At 42.2% G+C, this 25,663-nt stretch overlaps 1 protein-coding gene across 4 annotated transcripts in view; it reads left to right on the plus strand.

The window, feature by feature from the left end:
- Nucleotides 1-5,356: 5,356 nt before the first annotated feature.
- lhx8a (LIM homeobox 8a) overlaps nucleotides 5,357-25,663 on the plus strand; it is a 50,113-nt gene continuing 29,806 nt past the window's right edge. The window contains exons 1-6 of one of the 4 annotated variants that reach the window (XM_087990249.1): nucleotides 5,705-5,756; nucleotides 7,251-7,332; nucleotides 7,437-7,589; nucleotides 10,339-10,460; nucleotides 13,072-13,292; nucleotides 22,044-22,147. In XM_087990249.1, the coding sequence (XP_087846375.1) occupies nucleotides 7,261-7,332; nucleotides 7,437-7,589; nucleotides 10,339-10,460; nucleotides 13,072-13,292; nucleotides 22,044-22,147 (672 nt within the window). In that variant the 5' untranslated portion in view covers nucleotides 5,705-5,756; nucleotides 7,251-7,260. Of the gene's footprint in view, nucleotides 5,757-7,250; nucleotides 7,333-7,436; nucleotides 7,590-10,338; nucleotides 10,461-13,071; nucleotides 13,293-22,043; nucleotides 22,148-25,663 lie in introns of all 4 variants that reach the window. The other 3 variants (XM_087990250.1, XM_087990251.1, XM_043698559.2) reach the window with 3 other exon arrangements.

Raw genomic sequence — 25,663 nt, forward strand, 5'->3', positions numbered from 1 at the left:
CTTTTCTCCTTTCTCATCCGCGCATATGATCCCCGGGATTTTATTCTTGAAGTAATTGGAACTTTAAACAAGAACAGAATAAAGCCATCCATTAACTCCTGGATGAATATTTGTTTGATTTCCTACTCAGATATATGCCTTTCGTCTGAATGACGCTCTATATAGGTTTCAGGAAAGACGTTAAACCCAAAGCCCATTATATTCATCTTTCTAACTGTGCGTTTGGACACACACACATCACAGTGTCTGGCCGGAGGCGTGCTGCACACAGCTCGGGCACATTTTCCCTACATCAGTTCAGACACTCGTGAGTAAGAGGACGGTGCAAACATTTTTGTTCCATCGTGCAGGCTTAATTTGGGACTTTCTTTTGTGGTGGGGAGTTCAATCTGTTTCTCTGCTTGTCATGTAGAAAATGCGAAGAATAAAGGACAAGGATTGAACCCTTTGGTTAATCCCAGCCTGTCCCCATCTTCCAACATGGACACTCTCCCTCCCAAGTCTCTTTTCCACCAATTCTTCATTTAAAAAATAACAAAATCGGTTCAGAAGTTGTTGCTCACATATTCCGGTTTTAGACCGATTCCTCATTTCTTTGTTTTTAGAAGGTTCGACCCCTGGTCTCCGTGTTTCATTCAGTTCCTACTGTATTCAGTATCCATCCTCCAAAAAAACCCAGAAAGAATCTGAAACAAATACAGAAATTGCTGGGGGAAAAAACCTCAACAGGTCTGGCAGCATCTGTGTAGAGTGAAACAGAGTTAATGTTTCAGGTTCAACCACTCTTCTTCACTAACCATCCTGCAACGTTTGTCAATATTAGTGTATTTTGATTTGAGTTATTGTAGTCACATGTACCTAAGTACAGTGAAAAGTTTTGTTTGCGAGCAGAACAGGCAGATCATGGCAAACAAGGACATATCAAACATAGGGTGCTTAGACAGAGCGATGATGAGGAGGCGTTGGACTGGGGTGGACAAAGTTAAAAATCACACACCAGGTTAGAGTCCAACAGGTCTATTTGGAAGTACAGATTAGACTAGCTACCTGAGGAAGGAGCAGCGATTCGAAAGCTTGTCATTCCAAATAAATCTGTTGGAATACAACCTGGTGTTGTGTGATTTTTAACCGAGACAGAGCGAGGTATACAGGTTACATTCCACAGGAGATGCACACAACAAGATCGACATTTTTTATAAAGTACTGCTACATCTCAACGAAAGGGAAAATAAAGAGAATACCTAATATCTATTTTTTTTATTATAAAATTCACAGAAAATGATGGAGACACTCAGGAGAGGCAAAAAGAGTTAGCGTTCCGATTCCGAAATGTTAACACTGTTTCAGTCTGTCTCTCCACTGATGCCGCCAGACCTGCCGAGTTTCACCAGCATTTGCTAGTTTTATCATGTTGCTGGCTACACGGAGCAGACTGGCTGTAGCGCTTCCCGACCCAGACACACTCACTTTCCACGTTTCAGTGACACGGTATCAAATTTAACATTGTACCGTGAGAAATTAGAGCATGAAATTTAACTAGCCACAGTTGCTATTACATTTTAGATGTGATTCTCCTCAGCATTTACAGTATCAGTCGATGATCTAGACGGGAAAGTTATCGAGTTAATCCAAGTTAGTTTAAGGGGGAGAAAGGAATAAATGGGAGAGGGTACAACAGCGAATTTAGTTTTCTGAGCTCTGAAAATAGAGCTTTATTTTAGAGGAGAAACAGAGTGATAAAACGTTTAATGCATGGATTTAAAGAGAAGAATTTTTCAAAGAAAAAGCAAACGGAGAAAATTGGTAAATAGTTCTATCATTGGTCCGTCTAATCCCTAACAAACTGTGGGAGAAATCTATTAGAGCAAATCGTCCAACTGGGAAGGGGGTGTATGTTGGAAATACTTAAAATAAATGATACTATCTTCAATTGTAAATATGCTGCAGACCGCAGTTGGCAGATGATGAGATCGTCTAACCTTATTAATTCACTGATTTTTTTTTTGTAAATTACTGCATTTAATCCAAAACTTGCTCTCACTAATTTGTTGTGAAGTAAAACTCACGGCATAGTATCCCACAATAAAACAGAGAAGTATCTTTATTTAAACAATAACAGCGCTTAAAGACTGATGATACACTCAGGTTGCCAGCAAAAATAAATCACTTGCATCATTTATAAATGGAGAATTTAAATTAGGATTTCCAATATTAACATAATAGATCTACTCGAGGCTAAAGCTTCATTAGATCCATGTTTTCAAGCTGCAATTCATAATCAGCTGAGTAACTGCTGCATTCCCTCCATTTTAGAATATTAAAAGTCGGACGAAATATTTACGGAATTCTGAACGACAAATGGCATTTTTAAGAGTTTCATTTCAGTTCCCCCGAACGCGTTTCTGGGTCAGTTCATCTCTTTTCTATCGAATGTAGCGGCAGGGTCTTTGTCCGTCTCAGGCATTTGGTCAGAAATAATATTTAGTTTCTTTTAAAATGAAGGAGCGTGCAGCCTTCACCCTCCAAATAAAATCTTCCAATGTCAACGACTTTTTCTTTAAAAATATACAAATGAGAAAAGGCTACAGTGTCGGATATCGTTCGATATAAATCAGACAGCAAAGAATACACTGAGATTATAATCAGACACGGCGCGAGCGAGAAAAATAACATAGCGAAACCATTTACATTAAAAATAATAAACTTCACAGCATTCCCTTAACTACAATCTGCAAAGATTAAATACTTGTATTCCTATCATCTCCAAAGGAGCTTCTTTTGCAAATCAGTTCTTAACAAATGACACCCTTTTAAAATGAACAGATATTTTAAAGTGTAAATCTGCCTTCTCCTCAAACTGCAGCATCCAGTAAGACAGAGCGTGTACTGGCGAGACAAGCGCCAAACGTTACTTGCCGTTTTATACATCAATCTATAGATTCAGAACAAACTGGACCGCGTACAATTATTCCAAGTTTGTTCAAATATCTGCCCCTCGGCCCATTTTGATTTATAGGAATGTGTTGTTGTCTCCTCTCCCAAATACACGGCATCAATCTCCCCCAAAATCGCCCCTAAAACTCACCTAGAGATACATTTACGGAATCTTTAATCGGGATAGCCCAGGAGTTGGTAAAGGATATCGCCAATTTGCAAAAACAAATGTTTGTTATCGGAGAATACTCGGTTAAAAGTTAGTTCAGAGGTTGCAATGAAAGTTACGGAACTCCGGTAATTTTACATTTAAATGAAAGGTTAAGTGAGAGCTATATTTCTGTGCAATAAGCGCGTTTGTAAGGCTGGATGAAGGCTCTTGAGTCCTGTTTCGATGCATCTCTGTGCAGTAAAGTATTAATTCCACCTTCACTCCGGTTCCTGGGTGTAATTCGTAATCATTGCCGTCGATAAAGCTCTTTCCTCTCTGTGAAATATTTCAATAAATTTAAACACCGATAATTCCCCTCCGAAAATAAAACAGATTACCAATGATGGGCCTTTGTGTGAGCGGAATGCCTCCTTTCCCCTCATCAGCCTCAGCCAGCTGGCTGCCTTATTCCGCTCTTCACTGACACTAATTACACCGAGGGACTAGTACAAATTAACACAATCATTGTTCCTTTATACTTTCTTCAACCTAAATTGTTTCTGAAACGTGGATTTTTTCTCTCTCTCTCCCCCAGTACAGTAACGTGAATAGTTAAAACTCAAATCCTGATTGATTTTCTCTCGTAGCGAAAATGTAAACTTGGTCCCTGACTGGGGTGGGTGTGTTATTAGAAAGATCGAGATTCAAACAGGTCTAGCTGTGCTCCCTCAGTCTGAAATGTCTGGAAAAGGAGGTTCAGCCTGAAATGTACAATTCCCTGAATATGTTGTCGCTCTTATCTAAAACCACAAAGAAATTCTGCCACCAACGGTGTAGCACCAGGGAGGACATTCGGCCAGTTTTCCCTGTGCTGAATCGCTTTCCGAACTCAATAGGGGCCAATTCCCTTCTGAAGGTTCACATCTCAATCTACGTCCATAGCCCCACATTCCAAAACAAAAACAATCCTCTTTTTATCTAAATGTGCTCTGGGTTGCAGACACCTGTCAATAGAAATAGTTTACGTCCGTCTCCTCTATCAGACAATTGACTATTATTCCCAACACATTTCGAAGAGAAAGTTGTGCTTATCATTGAACTATGACAATTTATTTCAACTGCCTTTAAAGTGATATATTAATAGAGTCCAGTTCAGACTGCAATGTAAGTCGCAAACCGATGGGATGAAGGTGTCAGTGTTGGTAATTATTGCCCACCCCTCATTGCCACTGAACTGAGTGATTTACTGGGCATTTAGAGGACAGACAAGAATCAACCACTTCGTCGTCAGCCTGGAGTCACATGTAGGCCAGACCGGGCATGGATAGCAGATTTCCTTCCCTGATAGACATTAGTGAACCGGCTAGGTATTTACTACAATCGATCACTGTTCATAGACACCAATTACCTCAACAATATTTTCTGTTCCAGTTTTGTGAATTGAATTTAAGATTAGAATTGGCAGCGGGGGAGGAGGTGTGGTGTGGGTTTGGGAGAAGGGTTTAGCCCACATCCTCTGAATTGAGTTCAATGTCATTGCCACCCCCTACCCTCTACAGAGCCCCTCTATCTTCAAACTGATCACTGCCTGGGGGCTGAACTCATCATTGAAGGATATAACACTTGTCAGACCAAGGTCACCTCTCATTTCGGGGACAATGAGACGCCCCACCTGTTCTAGGTTGACCCGGAACGGTTCACAGAACCACCGTTTGGCTCCAGACGGAACATTTATTTGTTTATGTTCGTTTTAAAACTGTTAAATTGTAGGGAAGGAGTAAATCTCTTGGTCCCAAAGTTTCTGATCCATCATTAAACCCATCCAGGTGTGAACGAAGAGAACTAAAAAAATAAACCAGATGTTTAAATAGTTGGACGAGGGTTGAGCAAATAATTGTCTTCATCAGGAATTGCCAACTTAAAGTGAAAGTCTCATAATTTGTCATAATTGGCATCCAGTTCCTCGTGGGCATAATTTGAAACAGCCAGAATTAAAATATTATTAATATGGTTCAGATGTTTCAGTTTCATTGATGGAAAGTTATTAACAATCAGTCAAGTCACACAAATGTATACCTTAGAGGAAACAACACTTTCTCTTCTTCCCCCGCCCCCTCCTCATTTTGGAAGAGAAACCTAGCGAAAAGGAGCGGTGATGATATGGCGTGCAAGGATTCTCAATGTTTGTATCTGGCCTCATTGCCTTGTAAAGGCTGCGGGGACGTAACCTGAATCCGTGTTTAGATTTCAATTCGACTCATGTAGCTGATGAGAGATAAGGCTTCATGAGATAATGCTGGCTGAGGGGGTTGGCCAAGACTACTTGTGTGTGTATAGTCTGAAGCCTTGCATGTTCGAAGGGCTGTACTAGGTTGGAGAGGTGTGGCTGGTGAAAAATAAACTTTTTTTTCCCCCTTTGAGTAAAGTTCAATCTGCCGAGGTAACCTCTTTGTTTGTCAGTTAAAAGACAGACTAGGGAAGAATTGAGCAGAAGGTTTCAGATCGGAGGCAATAGCCTCCCTCCTGAAATAAGGGAGGGTTGTTGTGAGTCTGTCTATGCTGTACGCTAGGAACACGGATTCTGAATGCCATGTACTGGAAGAGCTCGCAGCTGCTGGTGTGTCGCATGGAAAGCGAAGAGAAGTACACGGCTGGTGTGTGTCTCCTGAAGGTGAGTGTCTCCCTTTCTACCTTAGCCACTTATCGGGGCTTAACCCTCAGCACAACAACGAGGCGGGATGTATTCCCCCGCTGATAGACACTATTTTGTACAGTAACTTGGAATAAATTTCATCTGTTAATTTCCAGAAACTATCTGGGCGCTGTAATGGGACCATACTGATTTGAGGAGGAGCGGATTAAACCGAGACTAAGATTCGGGTCGAAGGGGTATAATGATTGGGAGTGGGTTACCGACTCACGATTCCGTCCTATAGTGACTAACGTAGAAATATGATAGGTCTTTAATGGCGCTAACTGTTCATATCCCTCTATCAAGTCTGTGTTCGGGGCCAGTCTGGCATAGTCAAAGTTATAAAGAGGCCCTTTGGCCCGTCGCGTCTGTACCGGTCAAAAACAATCCTCTAACAATTCCAATTTCCAGTCCTTGACTCCCACAGCTTTATCCCAGCAACGCTAATATATATGTGAATACTCCCGAAATGTTAGCAGTTCCGCCTCAATCACCCTCAAGGTGGCGGGTTCCAGACTCAACTCTTGGGGGGGGGGGGAAAGAACCGAAATCTTCACTATTTCTTCCTAGCCCAAGTCCCAATCCCCTATCCCTTATCCCTTGCAGCGGTGGGAGGGGGTAACTAACCCCGCAATGTTGTGTAAAATGAATTTGGGTGGGGAATGAGGTATTGACTCCCTTCCAGGGTTGTTATTTAGTCGTTGTTCATTGAGAATGACGCGGGGGGGGGGAAGAGAGGTGGTTGTGAAATCCTCCAACTCCCACCTACCCACAGAGTCCACCACCCCCTTAAACTCTCGACTGGTTGGGAGCGTTAATTCAACTCATGAGCAATCGCTCGTGTTTATTTTGTGGGGAGGAGAGACGAGTAGATTTGGTTTAAATCTGTAACCAGGCAGAGCTGACCTTCCCTCGGGATGGTTAACTGGAATCACCTGCACCAGGAATTGTTCTTTTCTCCTCTCCCACCCCCCCCCCCCCCCCCGTATAAATTGCCCAATTGAACAAATCTGGCGGGCTCCGTCATTATCGTTCAAGTGCCCTTATTAAACCTCTTCACCTCGAGATTGCCCTTTCAAAGGCATTTAGAAAGAACAAGGAGTGCTTTAATTGAAATTTTTAACAAAAATCAATTTTCCCTTTTTTTTCCCCCTCATTTGACCGGCGTTAGGAACTGATGGGTATAAATGAGGAGCTTTGTGTAACTTAAAGAGAAACGGAGTTGACACTTGAGCAGACCAGCCTCTGCTACTGGACTGAATACTAAAGATTCTTGTTTTGTCCAGAATCGGGGGTATTTGCTCTCCAAATCACGCACTTTTTAAATGATTCACGAGCGTTGTTAGGGTGAGGAGTGAGGGGTGGGGGCGGGAGAGTGGCTAATTTTGAAATGGGGCGCGATAAATGTTCTTAGAGTTCCTTACGTGCTACAATGTGCTAGAAGCTATCTCCAAATCTTTGCTCTTTTTCCAGTTTAAAAACCATGTCGGACGACCCTGAATCCACTTCCTCCAACTCTTTTGAAAGGATTTGGAAACGGAGTACTTGCAGTCTGGTACCTAACCACTAACCCCAATCTCCTCCCGTCATTCACATATTTGAGACTCACTTGCACTGGGAGGGGGCTAACTGTCCATTTTTGTCTTTTTTTTACTGTAGACTAACTCTGAGCGGGTGGTTAAGGACGAATCCAGTTCCCCAGCTCCCTCGGCCTCGCCATCCCTATCTCCACAATCGATGATCTCTTCCAGGTCGTGCAGAAATATCTGCAGCAGCTGCGGCTTGGAAATAGTGGACCGATACCTCCTGAAGGTGAGGAAACACCGCTGACGCGCCCCACCCCCTCCCTCTTTTTAAAAAAAAAACACATACCGGTCTAATTGATCACTGCCAATTGTTTTGGGAATAATTCTGAGGCAGAATGGTCTTTGCCACCAAGAGACTAGCTATAGAACGTGCAGGATTGTAAAGTTGGACCTAACCGTACTGAGAGGGAACACTTTCCGAAATTGCTGAAAATGCTCAGGTCTAGCAGCATCTAAGGGTCATCGGAGCCGAAACGTTTACTCTGGAGTTTTCTTCAGATGCTGTCAGACCTGAGCTCTTTCAGCGACTTCTGTTTTTGTTGCTGATTTACAATTTACTTCGGTTTTTATTGAGTTGGAATAGATAACCGTCTAGTCCAGGAAAGTGGGGCGAATGCAGGTGGGAAATTGTTGGCGGTATAGACTCCAAAGGACTCCTCTGTCCCGCGTGAACAGCAGCCGACTGGAAAGTTGTTTTCCCTCGATTTATCTGCTCGATTTATCCGGGTGTTATTTTTGAACCCTATTTAAATCTATTTGAGGGTCAGAGTGGCCCTGTCCCCCCCTCTGCGTACCAGGAGTGTGGGATTAATCTTCCGTTCAGGGTTCCCAATGTCCTCCAATCCTTACACCGAGAGACCAAATGTCGCGCTTTCTCAGATTAAACCTCATCCGCTTCCTAGCGGAGGCAGGATTCCGTGGCACCTTTGTGAGGAGTTCTGACCACGAGTTACCCAGCAACAGCCTCTGACCAGCTCCATGCCCTGGCTAGGAGTTTGGTTTGAGCAAATTTGGTTACCGCTTTTCCCCACCACGACAGGAGAAACCCCAGAACGTGAAAGACACGACTGTTTCGAATTCCCCTTTTTACCAGGTTTCCTGCCTGGCAAACTGCTCCCTAAGCAACAGTTCGAATACTTGAGGCTTCGTGTTTTAAAAGTGCTATTTAAATGCAAGCTGTTAAAGGTCAGTTCGTGTCTGCAATGTTTTGAACGACCGATCATTAAATCCGGTGTTTTCCTTTTTTAAACTACATCTGGTCACTGTTAAAACTTTCAACCTTCTCCCTCTATTGAACAGTCCTTAGTTTAGGATTGGACCCTGTGTATGTCCTTTCACCGACAAGAAATTAACTAAACGTCTTTTACAATCGACAAGTCTTCACAAGATTTATTTTTAAAGACTGCAGCTGTAGTTCTTCTACAACAGGCAGATTCCCTGAATTCAGAGCCCACCATCAGTGGGGAAATATGTGACCCTATTTTAGAAATCCAACTAACGCCAAGTACGGCAGGAAATGCCGATTGTTTGAACGTAAAAGGGAGTTGGTCCCCAAAGCACTGACCTAACTGCCCTTGTAGTTGTCACAAAGTGATAGAGCGGTTTGAGCTCTCTATGGGGCTAATTTGTAATGTGGTGGTAACCCACAGCCCTGGACCATTTTCCAATTTGGAAAGAATTTTTGTCCCATGTCTTTACCCCCTCCCCCCCACCTCCCCACCTCCCCAACACACACACACACACACCTTGTTTCATCCATTTTAATATTTGTTTTCCAAATCCCTTGGGATGTTATTGGCTTGACTGCCGTCTCAGGTAGGACTTTCCGGATCACTGCAACTCGCTTTTAGAGCTCACATATTCCAATCCTTTCCGGCAATGTTAAACCTACCTGTAGAAACCTTTTTTTAAACTAAAACGCTTCTGATCGCAAAGTGCGTCGGGATATCCTGGAGCCGGGAGCAGGCGCCATCCAAATGTTTTTCGCAATTGAAGTGACTCGAACGGGGGAAGGTAACAAAAACTGCCCCTCAGACAGAACATTCCAGGTTTGCTTATCGCCTCAATCTCGTTTGTACAAGTTTGAAATACTTGTCCCGCTCCCTAATTGCCCTTGGACCGAGTGGCTTGTTCGGGGCCACTTCAGGGGGGCAGCTGAGGCAAACCACGTTGCTGTGGGTCTGGAGTCTATGCAAGCCAGTCTGGGTAAGGATGGCAAATCCCCCGCTTGAAGGTGAGGTTTTACTAGTAACATTGCCATGGTTATCATCTACAGTCGACATTATTGCCTGAATTAACTTAATGTTAAAATTGCACCCATGCTTTCCCCCATCCAGTGAATTAGTCAGTGTCTCCAGTATTTAATTGTCCCATGGGATGGGCGAGGGAGGGGGCGTCTCTGGCTAGAACAGCATTTAGAGAGGGCTTAAGAGTCACATTTTGGCCAGACCAGGTAAGGATGGCAGATTTCATTCCCTAACGGGCATTATTAAAGCAGATGGGTTTTTACAAACAATAGGCAATAGTTTCGTGGTCTTCATGAGGCAATGAATTCAATAAAAATCTGGAATTGAATTTCTGCCATGGGGATTCAGACCCAAGTCTTGGGAATATTACCTGTGTCTCTGGATTAATACTGGTGATAACACCACGTGGTCATCTCTCTCTTCACCCCCCCCCCCCCCCCCCCCCCGAGTTCAGTAACACTTTCCTCCTCCCCTGTCAATCTGGGGCTGGCTGGTAGCTCACGTTCTGGATTAGTGGTTTTGGAAGAGCACAGCATGATGGGCTTTTGCCCGAAACGTCGATTTCTCTGCTCCTTGGATGCTGCCTGAACTGCTGTGCTCTTCCAGCACCACTAATCCCGAATCTGGTTTCCAGCATCTGCAGTCATTGTTTTTACCTGGTAGCTCACGTGTTGATGTTTCCCGGTTGTGTGAGGTTGCTAATGGAGGCTATGTTCTCTACCTGTGCAGGTGAATGAACTATGTTGGCATGTCCGATGTTTGGCCTGTAGTGTGTGCAAAACCTCCCTGGGCCGACACACCAGCTGCTACATCAAGGATCACGAAATATTTTGCAAACTGGATTATTTCAGGTACTGATCATAGATGACAGAATTTCTGAAGATTCCTATGGGTCAGCCTAGGGTTGGGTTTAGTGTTGAGGGGTGGAGGGGATTTACATTAACATTTTCCAACTGTCTCCCATTACTCGGTCTCTCTGCGCCACCACCCTCCCCCCAAAACATTATTTGGTCAGTCACGAATATCGGGGGGTGGGGTGGACTCAGCCAAATCTTTCAGATCTCAACTTGCAAAGCACCTCAATATGGTGGCAGTGGGACGTTCTTGATTAGAGTGGTGCTGGAAAAGCAAAGCAGTTCAGTCAGCATCCGAGGAGCAGTAAAATCGACATTTCGGGCAAAAACCCTTCATCAGGAATACAGGCAGAGAGCCTGAAGGGTGGAGAGATAAGTGAGAGGAGGGTGGGGGTGGGGAGAAAGTAGCAGAGGTTTCCAGCATCTGCAGTCATTGTTTTTACCTAGTGGGATGTTCTTGTCCACCCTAATTTTAAAACCGGGACATTAGCCAAATGTATCTGAATTATTGTTGGGTGAAGGCCATTCAGTCCACGTTTAGTCTTTTTTAAAGACTCTAGCTTAGCCCCAATCTCCTGTCTTTCCCCATATCCTTATACACTTTCCATTTTAATCATCCAGTTCCTCCATTGAACCAGTCCAACAGGTTTCCAGGTAGTGCATTCCAGAGCCAATGTAATGGTGTGCCAGCTTTCTTTTGTTTACTGCTTTTGCAGAACACTAAAAATGGTGTCCTCCCCTTGACCAGCAGGAGCAAGTTCACCCAATCCATTCTAACCTTAAGCGTTAGAAATCTCCTCTAACCTTCTCCCTAGTTATACTTCAAAACAGAAGTTTCTCACTCTGGGGCGATTTATAAACATCTTCTGTACACTCCAGATTTACATTCTTAGTGGAGAACACCAATGTATGCCATTGTCCTAGCTAAGTTTATCCAAACAACCTCCTATGTTCTACACTATTAAGAAGCCTGAATTATTGTTTATTGTCCTGACTCCTTTTAATGTCTTGTATGTATCCACCCCACACCCTGTCAGAATTATTTTGTATTGTCTCTCCAGTTATTTCTACCAGTGCATCACCTCACTTCCAACACGTGGAAATATCTGACCACTCCTTCGATGTATTACTATCCTTTTGAAAATTTGTACTGTTCTTAGTTTGCAATTTTTGTCTGTAGGCTTTGAAATTTATCCTCTACACACCAAGCTCTGCTCGCCAATACATCAAGAAAGCTTGGGGTGCTAACAAAGATCCTAACCAAACTTGCTACAAATCCACCAGCATGGAAAATATCCTTTTAACTGTTTCCTATCCCTTAGCCAATTTTGTATCCACTATGCTAGTGGCACTTCTACTCCATGACCTGTATTTTCCTTGCGTCTTGTAGTATTGTTTGAATGTTTTTTGAAAATCATATGCCACAAGTCTTGATCTTATCAATACATATTGCTTCAAAAAAGCTCAAAGCTGTTAGATTGTTTTCCTTAAATCCATGCTGACTTCTTTTAAAATCAATTCCTGTTTCTACATGCCTATTTTATCTTAATAATAGAAATGGGCAAAGACATTAATATATGGAATCAGCCTGGATCTCGATGGTAGAGCAGGCTGGAGGTTAAATGGTTCTTTATTTGATATCCCTCCAATTTAATTGCTTTTAAAGTTGTGCAAGTGTGATCAAATAGTGGGTACCTTGTGAATGGATTGTGCTTATCTCCTGTCAGCTGCTTGGCTGTGCACAAGTTCCATTGCCAACATTGTTCCAATGGGTCATGTGTAAATGAACAATTAGAATTAAAGCTGCTCATCTTGGTAACACCCTCCAGAAAGTCAGAATTTTACACTTTCTGTACCGGACACTATGGCATAGTGTTTTGCTGTTCAGGTGCCAGCTTTCACTGCATATTCAAACACCTTCTCTACCATCTTGAGACTGCTATAAATCCATAGAATCCCTACAGTGTGGGGACAGTCCATTCTGTCCACCAAGTCCACACTGACCCTTTCAAAAGGATCCCACCCCAACCAATTTCCTTACCCTTTCCCTGTAACACTACATTTCCCATGGTTAGCACATCTAACTTAAGCATCCCTGGATACTATGGGCCATTTACATACACAGTTCACCTAAAGTGCACATCTTTGGGCTGTGGGAGGAAACTGGAGCAGCTGGTGGGAAATCCACACTGGCATGGAGAGAATGTGTAAATTCCATGCATTTGCTTAAGTGGAATCCAATCCCAAGTCCTTGATACTGAGGCAGTAGTACTAACCACTGCTAAATGATCCATGTTAATATTTCAGAAGTGAGTGGCTCTCCCAGTGTCTTGTGCTAATGATTATTTTGGCATATCAGCAAAACAGTTTACCTGCTTTTGTTAGTGGGATCCTACTATGCGCAACTTATTTTCTGTATGTCTGTCATGACCATGCTTATGATCTGTCATAATACGTTGACACATCCTAAAGGTCATGAAAGGTGCTACACAAATGTTCTTTCTCTGTTTAATTTTATCCTGAAGCAATTGAATATTTTTGGGAGAAAACAGCAGTGAGATAAATTGCTGCTCTGTAACCTCCACCCAAAATGATTTTGTTTCACCAGGCGTTATGGGACCCGTTGCTCTCGCTGTGGCAGGCACATCCATTCGACAGACTGGGTCCGCAGGGCCAAGGGTAATGTCTATCACCTGGCATGCTTTGCCTGTTTCTCCTGCAAGAGGCAGCTGTCCACTGGGGAGGAGTTTGCTTTGGTGGAAGAGAAGGTCCTCTGTCGGATACACTATGACTGTATGTTGGACAACCTCAAAAGGGCAGCTGAAAATGGTAACTTTTTCTGACAGTGGAGTTGAGGATATATTGGGTGTTAATAAGTGATGCAGTTGCTGAATCTGGCTGGGAGGTGGCAAATGACCTTCAGTCTCTGCTCATCCTTCCCAAATGATAACTTTGGCTAAGGTTGGTCATTCTGATTAGTACACTGGCCAATCAGAGAGCAAAGTTCTCATCTATTTGGATGGTGGTTGATTCAGTCAAAATGAATTCTCTTGCCTCCTTTACGCTGTTTATTCAGCCTTCCTGCCTTTTTTCTTCCAAGTTGCTCACGATACTCCTGTCCATCTTAATTTCTAGAAACTCTAGGGCAATTCTGATTTGTGACCCAAATAGTTAAGAGGAATATTGAAAACAATGGTAGCATTTTATAAAATAAAAGGCAGATGTTGAAGATCTGAAATTGCTGGAGAAACATGGCAAGTCTGGCCATGTCTACAGAAAGAAAGCAGAGTTAATATTTTGTAGTGACTCTTCCAACTTCAGTTGGTGAGCACAGAAGTGATCTGCAAGAGTGGCTCCAGGGATGAGAAGCTTCAATTGATGATTGATCAGAGAAGTTGGGACTCTTCTCCTTGGTGAGAAGAAAGCTGAGAGGACATTTTAAGTTTTCAACATTATTAGCTAGCTGGAAAAGGGAATAGGGAGAAGCTGTTTCCATTTGCAAAAGGAATAAGAATGTGACTGAGTAGATTTTAAAGGGATGTGCAAATGAGGCAAGGGTGATTGGAGCAACTTTCATTGAGTTGTTTAGGAATGAAAGCAATATGCCTCCATTATGTTTGTAGGCAGTTTGATTTAAGACATTAGTTTTAAATGGTAATGCCCAGGGCCTAAGGGGTAGAAATAGGAAAGTAAGGGGGCTTGTCTGAGGAAGGGAAGATCTAGCATGGGATAATACAGCGAGGTTAGACAAAGCTAGTGACAATCATGATGGGGCCAAATGTTATAAGGATTGTTGTGACAAATAGTTATCCCTTTAATGCCAAAATACTGTGGACCTGATTGCATTAATGTACTGGAGGCTGGTGTATTTCCTTCTTGACAAAAGTGACTACACTTCAAAACACAGTCCTTGCCTGCAAATTACTTTTGGGTAGCTGAAGTTATGCAAATGCAATCCTCTTGTAAATTTGGGATGTCGGTGCTACTAGCAATGACAATCATTGTCCTTGAAAGTGAGTGAATACTCTCCTGAACTGCAGTCTATGGTGAGTGATTGTGGATAATCCAGAACTTGGATCCAATAGTTAACTTTGGAAAGTCAACTAGATTCTGGACATGTTCCATCAGATTGGAAGCTATTAAATACAACTAGTAGAATGGTTGAAGGAAAACCAGCAGGATTAGTTAGTGTGATCGTCTTCATGGAGAAGATCGTAGTATCTTTGAGGATTCAAGGAGAAACTGAAGGTAATTGGAAAGAGTCAGCATAATTGTGCAGGGGAGCTAATATTCCCCAGTTTATGGGGTTCTTTGAAGGAGTAATGTGATGGAGATAAAGGGAAGTCATGAATGTTGGATTTCCAGAAGCTATTTAATAAGGTGTCACAAGATTGTGCCAAGTAGGGAGCTGATATGTAGTGGATAGCATCTGGTTTGGTAGATCTCTCTGGCAGAGAACGCAGGTCTTTTGGCAACTTGGGGTGGATTACTACAGGGGCTTTAACCTTTCCCAAGGTGTATCAGTTACTTGGATGATGGGAGCTAAGGCATCATAGCTAAATTGGGTGGGGGCAAATGATTGCACACTGATTTGGGAAAATGTGAAATTATTCATTACGTAGAATAAATTTTAAAATTGTTTAACTGGAGAATAAGCAGATTTTAAAGTCGAGGCTTGCTGGTGTCACTCAATTGATTTTTAAAAATTCCCTCATTGGCACTGATGACTGTTCCTTGTCTGAGAAGGTGGGGGTGAGCTGCCTTCCTGAACTGCTGCAGTCCATGTACTGTAAGTTGACCGACCATGCCATGAGGGAAGGAATTCCAGGATTTTGACCCAGCAACAGTGAAGGAGCAGGGATATCAGATCTTTGAATTTCTGGAGTGCATCTTGTAGATAGCAGCAGGTACAGCTGAGTGGATGTTTATGGATGTGGTGTCAATCAAGTGGGTTGCTTTGGTCCAGGATAGTATCAAGCTGCTTATGGTGTTGGAGCTACACCCATCTAGGTAAGTGGAGTATTCATTACAACTTTATGCCAGTAAAGTAAATAATTAAGGCTAACTAAGTGACATTTTTTATTTTCAGAATTGAACATGATTGAAGTACAGCTTTGCTCTGTACAAAATGTTGGGATTGTATCTGGAATATTGTGTATGCTTTAGTCTCCTCCTTCCTATTGAAGGATGGATGTACATGTGGCTCGAGGTTTACTAGACTTTGATACCTTGAATGAGCAGCAATCCTAAGGAAAAGTTGGAAAAGCTGGACTTTTCCACTGGTATTTAGAATGAGGAATGACTTGATGTGAAATGAACCAAGTCTACTTGGTCAATTTCAGGATGTAGAAAGAGAGGATTGTTACTTTGAACACTGCCTCATGGTGGGATCCTGGGATATTCAGATTGAGGCAGATTGATTTCCTTATCCAACAAGGAAGCTAGGTTCTGGATATGGGGCTTTTGTGATGCAGTGGTAGTGTATGTACCTCAGGTAGGAGGCTAGGTTCAAGACCTAGCGGCTCCAGTGTCAACGCCCCCCCATTCAGATGATGCTAGGTTATAGTCCAACAGATTTATTTGAAATCTCAAGTTTTTAGTGTTACCCTTCAAGTAACTTAAACAGACAAAGGGGCAAGGTTTTGAAAGTTTGTGATTTCAAATAAACCTGTTTGGACTACAATCTGGTGTCATCTGACTTGTGACCTTGTCCACTCCTGTCCAACACTGGCATCTCCATGGTCAAAACATGTCTGAAGCTCTGGGTAGATGGGAATGCGGACTTCAAAATGCATAACTTAGCATCTGCGGTCTTGTTGAATGAGTGGCAGACAAGTTCAAGGGGTCTAATGGTTTACTGCTTAAATCACTTTCATATGGAAGGGGCATTGTGCCAACCTTATGTTGGAAACTTTGGAAATTAGTGACCATCCTTTGCCTTGATTGTTCAGGGTCATGATTTCAAGGTAGTATTAAAGCCTTGGGAAGTTGCAGTGTTCTTTCTAAATCCTGCAACCACCAGTGTTCCATTGCTGAATGGATGCAAATCAACTGGGTGACTTTGTCCTGGATAGTTTCTCAGCTGGTGGAACTGCAGGAAAATGTAGGCTATTCCTCAAATAGTGGACCGACTACAGAATCAAAGTTGAATGTTCACTGCAGAATACATTGCCTCTGATGTAAGCTTGTAACTGCAGCATGTCCGTGGCTGATCTAATAAAGTTGGCTAACATTAGAGAGAGAGAGAGAGAGAGAGAGAGAGAGAGAGTGTGTGTTGCCGAGGAAGCATCCAAGGAGCAAACGCATCAACATTTCGGGCATGAGCCTTACATCAGGAAAATTCCCGAAACGTTGATTCTCCTGCTCATCGAATGCTACCTGACCTGCTGTGCTTTCCCAGCAACACACTCTCTCAACCAACATTAAGCCCAAGAATGTTGATGTAATTAATTTCCTACTCACTGAGTCTTGTATGAAAAATAGCTTCTAAACACCAGCTGTTATAACAGTGATTTCTAAAACTCTTCAGGTACTAGTTGAGAAAATATGGACTGTTAATCTTGTATCATGTGTTCTAGCTATAATGTTTTCCAGTTGTCACCACGTTGGTCTAAATATTAATGGAACCTTTACAAGGTTCTTCACAATCCTTGATTAGTCTTCATATGGCTAGTGTTAATCTTCAGTTTGAAGGGTGAGAATTTTTCCCTTTCTCTCTTCCATACACGTGTTAATTGCAACCTGCTTTAAGATATGCCTCACTGGGAATATCTTGCTATTTCCGGAACCCTGCTATTTCTGGAGTCATAACACCAGTTGAAGATTTTGGGATGTACGCAGAATTCATAAATTTCTCTGTTGTTTAGTCCCAGGCTGACAAAGCATGAAATTTGTTTTCTGAAGTAAACAATTACTGCAAATAGATTCTAGATCTAGAAACATTCTGAACTACCAACTTTACAGATTAAAACTTTAACCTTCTCAAATTATCCCTGGGAAGTAAAAGCATGGGTGTTATGGATAAAGATAAAGACCAGGAAAGCAATTCATTGGTCTCATTCACAGGATTGGCTGAGGTGATTCTTGTGTTTTCTCAATTTTCCTCTGAATACTTCCACTGACTTTGTAGGCGGTGCAGGGTAGCTGGTTCATCCTTGTAAATGTCTCCAGCTCATTCACTAAAAGTCAGTTTGGAGCAACTGTTGAAAGGAAAAGTAAACTGATTTTCTTGCTTAAGTGGCTTTTGTGTAGAGAACAAGACAACTCCTGAGGCTATCAAGATCGAATGGCTTCTCTGCCACCGCTCCAAGCTGTTGAGCTACCTGGGAGCTAATCAGTTGTTGCTAGGTGGAAGGCCTTTGTCATTGACCACTGGTCATGAGCCAACAGACCAATCAGTTCTTTGTTGCTGACTGAATTTCCATTTATAATGCCCTTGGCTCAGACTTGCCTGCTAGCTTTCTCTGCTTGTTCTTGAGCCAGCTGTTGTGTCCCCACATTTGCAGTGGGGAGTATCTTGTTACTTGCTTTCAAAAGGCTGTGATCTCTTGATCTTTTTTTCCATTTGTCCAAAACCTAAATACTGAAAAATCAGTCATGAAGTGAATGTTGGGGCAGAGAGAGAATGTAGAGTAGCTCTCAGCCACTTAAGAATATTTGTAGAAAAGTAGTGCTTGTATAAATGGATCCAGTTGTGATGAAAGTTGAGGTTTATCGCTTTCGTATGAATTTTAAACTAGTGTCATGATCCCATGTGATATTAATGGGCACTTCAGTTGTCAGCCTTAAATCTCAATTGTAGATCACTTTATTAGTTTTAAAGAAGTCATCTTTCACTGAAGCATAAATATGCAGTGTTACTGACTTGGTTTGGCAATAAAAAATCTGTGCATTTTTTTTGCATAATCTTAAAGATTTGGAAGTGCCTAGTAAAATACAAGCCCTACAATCCTGTCCGTTCCAAAAGCTCTCCTTTACAACACTCCATGAATCTCTCTCTCCTACACTTGTAGGGCTTAATTAACCTGGTTTAAGTTCCCAATTTTTATTTAATAGTTCCTTCCTGGACCCTTTTACAATTAAAGTATAGACTTTCTCAGCAAATTATTCCACAATTGTAACACAAAATCTCTCATCCAGAACTTTTTAAACTGTTTACGCAATCACTATAAATACTAGCTCTTTGTCAGGAACAACTTTTATATATCCAGCTTCAACCAAGACATTTTGGTAAAACTGCCAAACTGACCCTCAAAAAAGCAGCTTCCTGAGCTATGGGATTTTCCCCTTTTTTTGAAAGTCAAACTAGCCTTCTAAACTGAGAACTTAATGCACTGCTTACTCTACTCACTCTTAAAATGTTCTGAAATCAAATCGTCACTATACACCAAGAATCAACCTTGCAAAAGTGCTTAACTTGGACTAAAAGCCACATACCACTTACTTAAACCAAAACTCTTGGATGTTAATGTCAAATGCTTTAAATTGCAAGTTGCAGATGTTGGTTGCTATTGATGAGCAGGCATATGGTGTTAGTTTTTAGCTTGATGGAGAGATTGAGTTTCAGAGACATGAGGTTATGTTGCAGCTGTACAAAACTCTGGTGTAGCCGCACTTGAAGTATTGCATACAGTTCTGGTTGCTGCATTATAGGAAGGATGTGGAAGCTTTGGAAAGGGTGTGGAGGAAATTTACTAGGATGTTGCCTGGTATGGTGTTGAGGAAAGGCTGAGGGACTTGAAGCTGTTTTTGTTAGGGGTGAAGGTTGAGATGACTTTAGAGACTTATAATCTAATCAGCGGGTTAGATAGGGTGGACAGTGAGCCTTTTTTCTTGAATGTTGATGACTAGCATGAGGGGTGACAGATATAGGACAGATGTCAGAGGTAGTTTCTTTACTGAGTAGTAGGGGGTGTGGAACGCCTTGCCTACTTCCAAATTTAAGGGCATTGAAATGGTCATTGGATAAACCTATAGATGAGAATAGAATAGTGTAGGTTAGATGGGCTTCAGATTGGTTTCACAGGTCAATGCAACATCAAGGGCCTGTACTACACTGTAATGCTCTGTTTTATTGTGCAGAACAATGGTTTAGAGGTCAAACATGTGACTAATCTTGTGATGAAAGATTTGATGCTGTGGCTTTTATGACTGGGACCGAACATTGAAAAGCATTAGATTGCCTTTGGTTTAGAGTAATGAAGGATTGGATTTTGTTTTAGCTCAAATTCAATGTAAAACTTAAGGCAACTTTGGAAGAGATCTGACCAGGGTCGGAAGCGAATATCTGTTCTCTCGTAGAGAAGTGTAGGACAGTTGAGGAAAGTTCATTTAAAAGTTTAGTTTGTGAAACTTCCATAAGTGTTACCTAATCTGTTTCTAAATATGTTAAGCTTTCAGTTTTGACTATTCATAAGACTTTATTGTTTACAGGACAATGGATAAGCAGTTAGATCAAATTTGAATAATTTCTCTGGATTTACTGAAGTGATTGCTTTGGGAAATGAGGTTTCATACTGTTCTAATATTTAGTTTGTTTTTCCTTTTTGTAGTAACTGGTTGTTAAAAGAAATTAAGCTTCACGTGCCTGTGAATAACCAAGTTAAATATTTTATGATCCATCAAATCATAATCCATTCTGACTCAAACAAGTCTGATGTAATTGGGTCATAATGAGACTGGGGAAAGCACAATGGGAAGATGTTTGTCTTGGATGTTTTCTAATAGTTCCATATTTTGTGAATCTTTAGTCAGAATGTATTGAGCTTCTGAAGCTGTAACTGAGGAGTTAATTGCTTATTTTCCCTCTTTTAAAAGAGTAGAATGTTTCCTCGATGAGAAGTTTGTTAAAGTTTGAATGAGATGAGGAAGCAGAAATCTGGTAAATAGAATGAGAAGGCATTCACTTTAGCTTCAAGATTCAAATGTTTTAGTTCGACTGACTGCAGAGTTCAAAGGGATTTAAGTGTTTTAGTGTGAGTAGTCAGTGCTGGTATAGCATGTAATCAGACCGTTGGGATGTTACCTTTTGTAAGAGGAATGAACATAATGTTAATGTCTTAGATATATAGGGCATCAGTAAGGCTAAATCTCTCTAGTTTGGTCATCTTTAAGGATGTGTGTATATATACACTGGTTGAAGTTTTAGTAGATATATGTAATGAGCAGGAGGTAAGGTGGTGAAGATGGGATTTTAGTGGGATGATTTGACAAAAGGGTATATGATTCTAAATCTCCTTGGGCAAGGTGGAAAGTTTTTATTGTGCTTGAGTCTGGATCTCTGTGCCACCCTTCCAGGATACAGGAGATTAGGGAATGAAGGGCTTTGGAATTCTCCGCATGCAGAGGTGGAGGCAGGTTCAGTGTTAAGTTTAGATGCTAGAATCAAAGCTGTTGGGCTAGGCCATCTTAGCAGGCAAAAGTGAGGACTGCAGATGCTAAGTTCTATTCCTGATGAAGGGCTTTTGCCCAAAACATAGATTTTCCTGCTCCTTGAATGCTGCCAGACCTGTGCTTTTCCAGCACCACTCTGATCTCGACCATCTTAGCAATCTAACCAGCTACAATCTTGTGGTGGAGCTGACTGAAGGGCCAAATAGTCTACCTCCGCTTCAAACTTGCATAGTTTTCATGTTTAAAGTGAAGGTTTAACAAGTATTTGATTCTGTTCAAAATTTTCATTTGCTGATATTTATCAGGATAATACAAAAGCAATTGTTCTTTCTTGGGTTCATGATGCTGCCAACAGAGTTTTTTTTCCTTTGGACTAAAGGTGAAGTAAAAGAAGTTGGTTCTCATTAGTTAGTGTGTGCAGAGGCAAATCGTGAATATTAAATTCCCATGGCGTATCTATGAAATCTGTCAACTTAAATGGAAATTCAATAACTTCTGGAGAGTTAACTTAGGTTTTCATAGCACAAAATTTATCTTATTGCGATTTAATAAACTTCATTCTCCTCCAGATAAATGAAGGTACACCATAGAGCTTTGTAATATGAATGCAAGCATGATTGAAAGTCTTTAACAGACCATTTTTAGTAATTAGTTTACGATCAAATTACAGTGAGACTTCCTTTCCTGCAGCAATGTGGATGCAATGTTATACCAACATTAAAGGATTTGGTGTAGCAGACACTGAGCAGAGGTAGAGGGAATTTTGGAGAATGAGCGGTTACATCATCACAGTATGGCCTTCTACAGGCTGAAACATAGCAATATATTTTTGATTTTGGGTTTGAAAGAGCTGGAGGCTTGCTCCCACAGAGTGGAGACTAAGCAGCGTGGGTCTTTGACAGTACAGGAGCCTGGAAGTTACCACACACGACTTTCTCCCTGTAGCTGGCAGAAATTTTGCTTGGGGCCACATACTGATAAAGCTGTCTGTGCTGAACTAAATCAAGAAGAAAGACGGGTAAACTGGGAGAGTGTGATGCCATTGTGTAATTGCTGTGAATAATTCACTTGAAGGAGACTTGTGGCTCAGATTATTTGATCTGGAATAGTTGTGTGTGGAGAGGGAGGTGGATCTCTTGTATTGACTATTTTTCACATGCACTCTTGATTGCAACTATATTCTTATAGGGAACGGAGTGACCATGGAAGGAGCACTACCAACCGAGCAGGATGTCATTCAACCCAAACCAACAAAACGAGCACGGACCAGCTTCACAGCTGATCAGCTCCAGGTAATGAACGTTCCACTTCAAGTATTGATCCTGGCCCTACCTCTGATTATTTTATTGAATGAATTTTTTTATTTGTTTCTTGCAACACAAGAGGCCTCAAGAGTAGACCAGTTACTTTAGTTTGAAGGTTTGAGTTATACTCTTTCAAATCCTGGATGCCAATTGTCAGCATCAGAATTTGTTTGGATCTGGTCACTAGTTTGGCAAGGGTTGTTAGAATTCTGGGTCAATGGTTTTGTTTGTTTACTGAGTCAAGGGAAACTGTCCAGTTGTCATGTTTCAGGAGTTGATCACTAGTTCAAGGCATTGTGCAAGTTTGAGAAGATGATCTGTCTTTCAGTCTAGTTGAATGGACAATTTCTGAGAATAGACAATAGGTGCAGGAGTATGCCATTCAGCCCTTTGAGCCTGACCGCCATTCTATATGATCATGGCTGATCATCCTTAATCAGTATCCTCTTCCTGCCTTCTCTCCATAACCCTTGATTCCACAATCCTTGAGAGCTCTATCCAACTCTTTCTTAAATGAATCCAGAGACTGGGCCTCCACTGCCCTCTGGGGTAGAGCATTCCACACAGCCACCACTCTCTGGGTGAAGAAGTTTCTCCTCATCTCTATCCTCAATGGTCTACCCCGTATTTTTAAGCTGTGTCCTCTGGTTCGGCACTCGCCCATCAGCGGAAATATGTTACAAGTGGAGTTCCGCAGGGATCAGTTCTGGGTCCTCTGCTGTTTGTAATTTTTATTAATGACTTGGAAGAGGGAGTCGAAGGCTGGGTCAGTAAATTTGCAGATGATACGAAGATTGGTGGAGTTGTGGATAGTGAGGAGGGCTGTTGTCGTATGCAAAGGGACTTAGATATGATGCAGAGCTGGGCTGATGAGTGGCAGATGGAGTTCAACCCTGCCAAGTGTGAGGTTGTCCATTTTGGAAAGACAAATAAGAATGCGGAATACAGGGTTAACGGTAGGGTTCTTAGTGAGGTGGAGGAACAGAGGGATCTTGGGGTCTATGTTCATAGATCTTTGAAAGTTGCCACTCAGGTGGATAGAGCTTGTAAGAAGGCCTATGGTGTATTAGCGTTCATTAGCAGAGGGATTGAATTCGAGAGTCATGAAGTGATGTTGCAACTGTACAGGACTTTGGTTAGGCCACATTTGGAGTACTGTGTGCAGTTCTGGTCGCCTCACTTTAGGAAAGATGTGGAAGCTTTGGAGAAGGTGCAGAGAAGATTTACCAGGATGTTGCCTGGAATGAAGAATAGGTCGTACGAGGATAGGTTGAGAGTGCTAGGCCTTTTCTCGTTGGAACGGCGAAGGATGAGGGGTGACTTGATAGAGGTTTATAAGATGATCAGAGGAATAGATAGAGTAGACATTCAAACTTTTTCCCCGGGTACAACAGTGTGTTACAAGGGGACATCAATTTAAGGTGAAGGGTGGAAGGTATAGGGGAGATGTCAGGGGTGGGCTCTTTATCCAGAGAGTGGTGGGGGCATGGAATGCGCTGCCTGAGGGAGTGGTAGAGTCAGAATCTTTGGCGACCTTTAAGCAGCAATTAGATAGGTACATGGATGGGTGCTTAAGCTAGGACAAATGTTCGGCACAACATCGTGGGCCGAAGGGCCTGTTCTGTGCTGTATTGTTCTATGTTTCCTGCTGCCAGAGTGTCCAATCCTTTCATAATCTTATGTCTCAATCAGATGCCCTCACAGCCTTCTAAAATCAAGGGTATACAAGCCCAGTTGCTTCAGTCTTTCAGTGTAAGGTAATCCTACCATTCCAGGAATTGACCTCGTGAACCTACGCTGCACTCCCTCAATAGCCAGAATGTCTTTCCTCAAATTTGGAGACCAGAACTGCACACAGTATTCCAGGTGTGGTCTCACCAGGGCCCTGTACAGCTGCAGAAGCACCTCTTTGCTTCTATACTCAATCCCTCTTGTTATGAAGACCAGCATGCTATTAGCCTTCTCCACTACCTCCTGTACCTGCATGCTTGCCTTCATTGACTGGTGTACAAGAACACCCAGATCTCTCTGTACTGCCCCTTTGCCTAAATTGATTCCATTGAGGTAGTAATCTGCCTTCCTGTTCTTGCCACCAAAGTGGATAACCATACATTTATCCACATTAAACTGCATCTGCCATGCATCTGCCCACTCACCTAACTTGTCCAGGTCACCCTGTAATCTCCTAACATCCTCATCACATTTCACCCTGCCACCCAGCTTTGTATCATCAGCAAATTTGCTAATGTTAGTGCTGATACCATCTTCTATATCATTAACATATAATGTAAAAAGCTGCAGTCCCAGCACGGATCCCTGCGGTACCCCACTGGTCACTGCCTGCCATTCTGAAATGGAGCCATTTATCGCTACCCTTTGTTTCCTATCAGCCAACCAATTTTCAGTCCAATCTAGTACTTTGCCCCCAATACCATGCGCCCTAATTTTACTCACTAACCTCCTGTGTGGGACGTTATCAAAAGCTTTCTGAAAGACCAGGTACACTACATCTACTGGATCTCCCTCCTCCATCTTCAGAGTTACATCCTCAAAAAATTCCAGAAGATTAGTCAAGCATGATTTCCCCTTCATAAATCCATGCTGACTCTGTCCTATCCTGTTACTACTGTCCAGATATGCCGTAATTTCATCCTTTATAATAGACTGCAGCATCTTTCCCACCACTGAGATCCAACTAATTGGTCTATAATTTCCTGCTTTCTCTCTCCCACCTTTCTTAAAAAGTGGTATAACATTAGCCACCCTCCAATCCTCAGGAACCGACCCCGAATCTATCGAACTCTGGAAAATAATCACCAACGCATCCACGATTTCTCGAGCCACCTCCTTCAGTACCCTGGGATGTAGACCATCAGGCCCCGGAGACTTATCCACCTTCAGACCTAACGGTCTCTCCAACACCAAATCCTGGCAAATATAAATTCCCTTAAGTTCAGGTCCTTCAGCCACTGTTACCTCAGGGAGATTGCTTGTGGCTTCCCCAGTGAGCACAGATCTGAAGTACTCATTTAATTCTTCTGCCATTTCTTTGTTCCGCGTAATATATTTCCCTGCTTCTGTCTTCAAGGGCCCAATTTTAGTCCTAACCATTTTTTTTGCCTTGCACATACTTAAAAAAGCTTTTACTATCCTCCTTTATATTATTGGCCAGTTTACCTTCGTACCTCATTTTTCCTCTGCGTATTTCCTTCTTTGTAATCCTCTGTTGCTCTTTAAAAGCTTCCCAGTCCTCTGTTTTCCCACTTATCTTTGCTATGTTATACTTTTTCTCTTTTAACTTTATGTTTCTTAACTTCCCTCGTCAGCCACGGCCGCCCATGCCTCCTCCTAGGATCTTCCTTTTTGGAATGAACTGATCCTGCAACTTGTGCATTATGCACAGAAATATCCGCCATTGTTCCTCCACGGTCATCCCTGCTAAGGTATTGCACCATTGAACTTTGGCCAGCTCCTCCCTCATAGCTCCATAGTTCCCTTTATTCA

This window comes from Chiloscyllium plagiosum, unplaced genomic scaffold, assembly GCF_037043375.1.
Source record: "Chiloscyllium plagiosum isolate Xiang-an unplaced genomic scaffold, Cpla_swu_hap1 HiC_scaffold_9, whole genome shotgun sequence".
NCBI lineage: Eukaryota > Metazoa > Chordata > Chondrichthyes > Orectolobiformes > Hemiscylliidae > Chiloscyllium > Chiloscyllium plagiosum.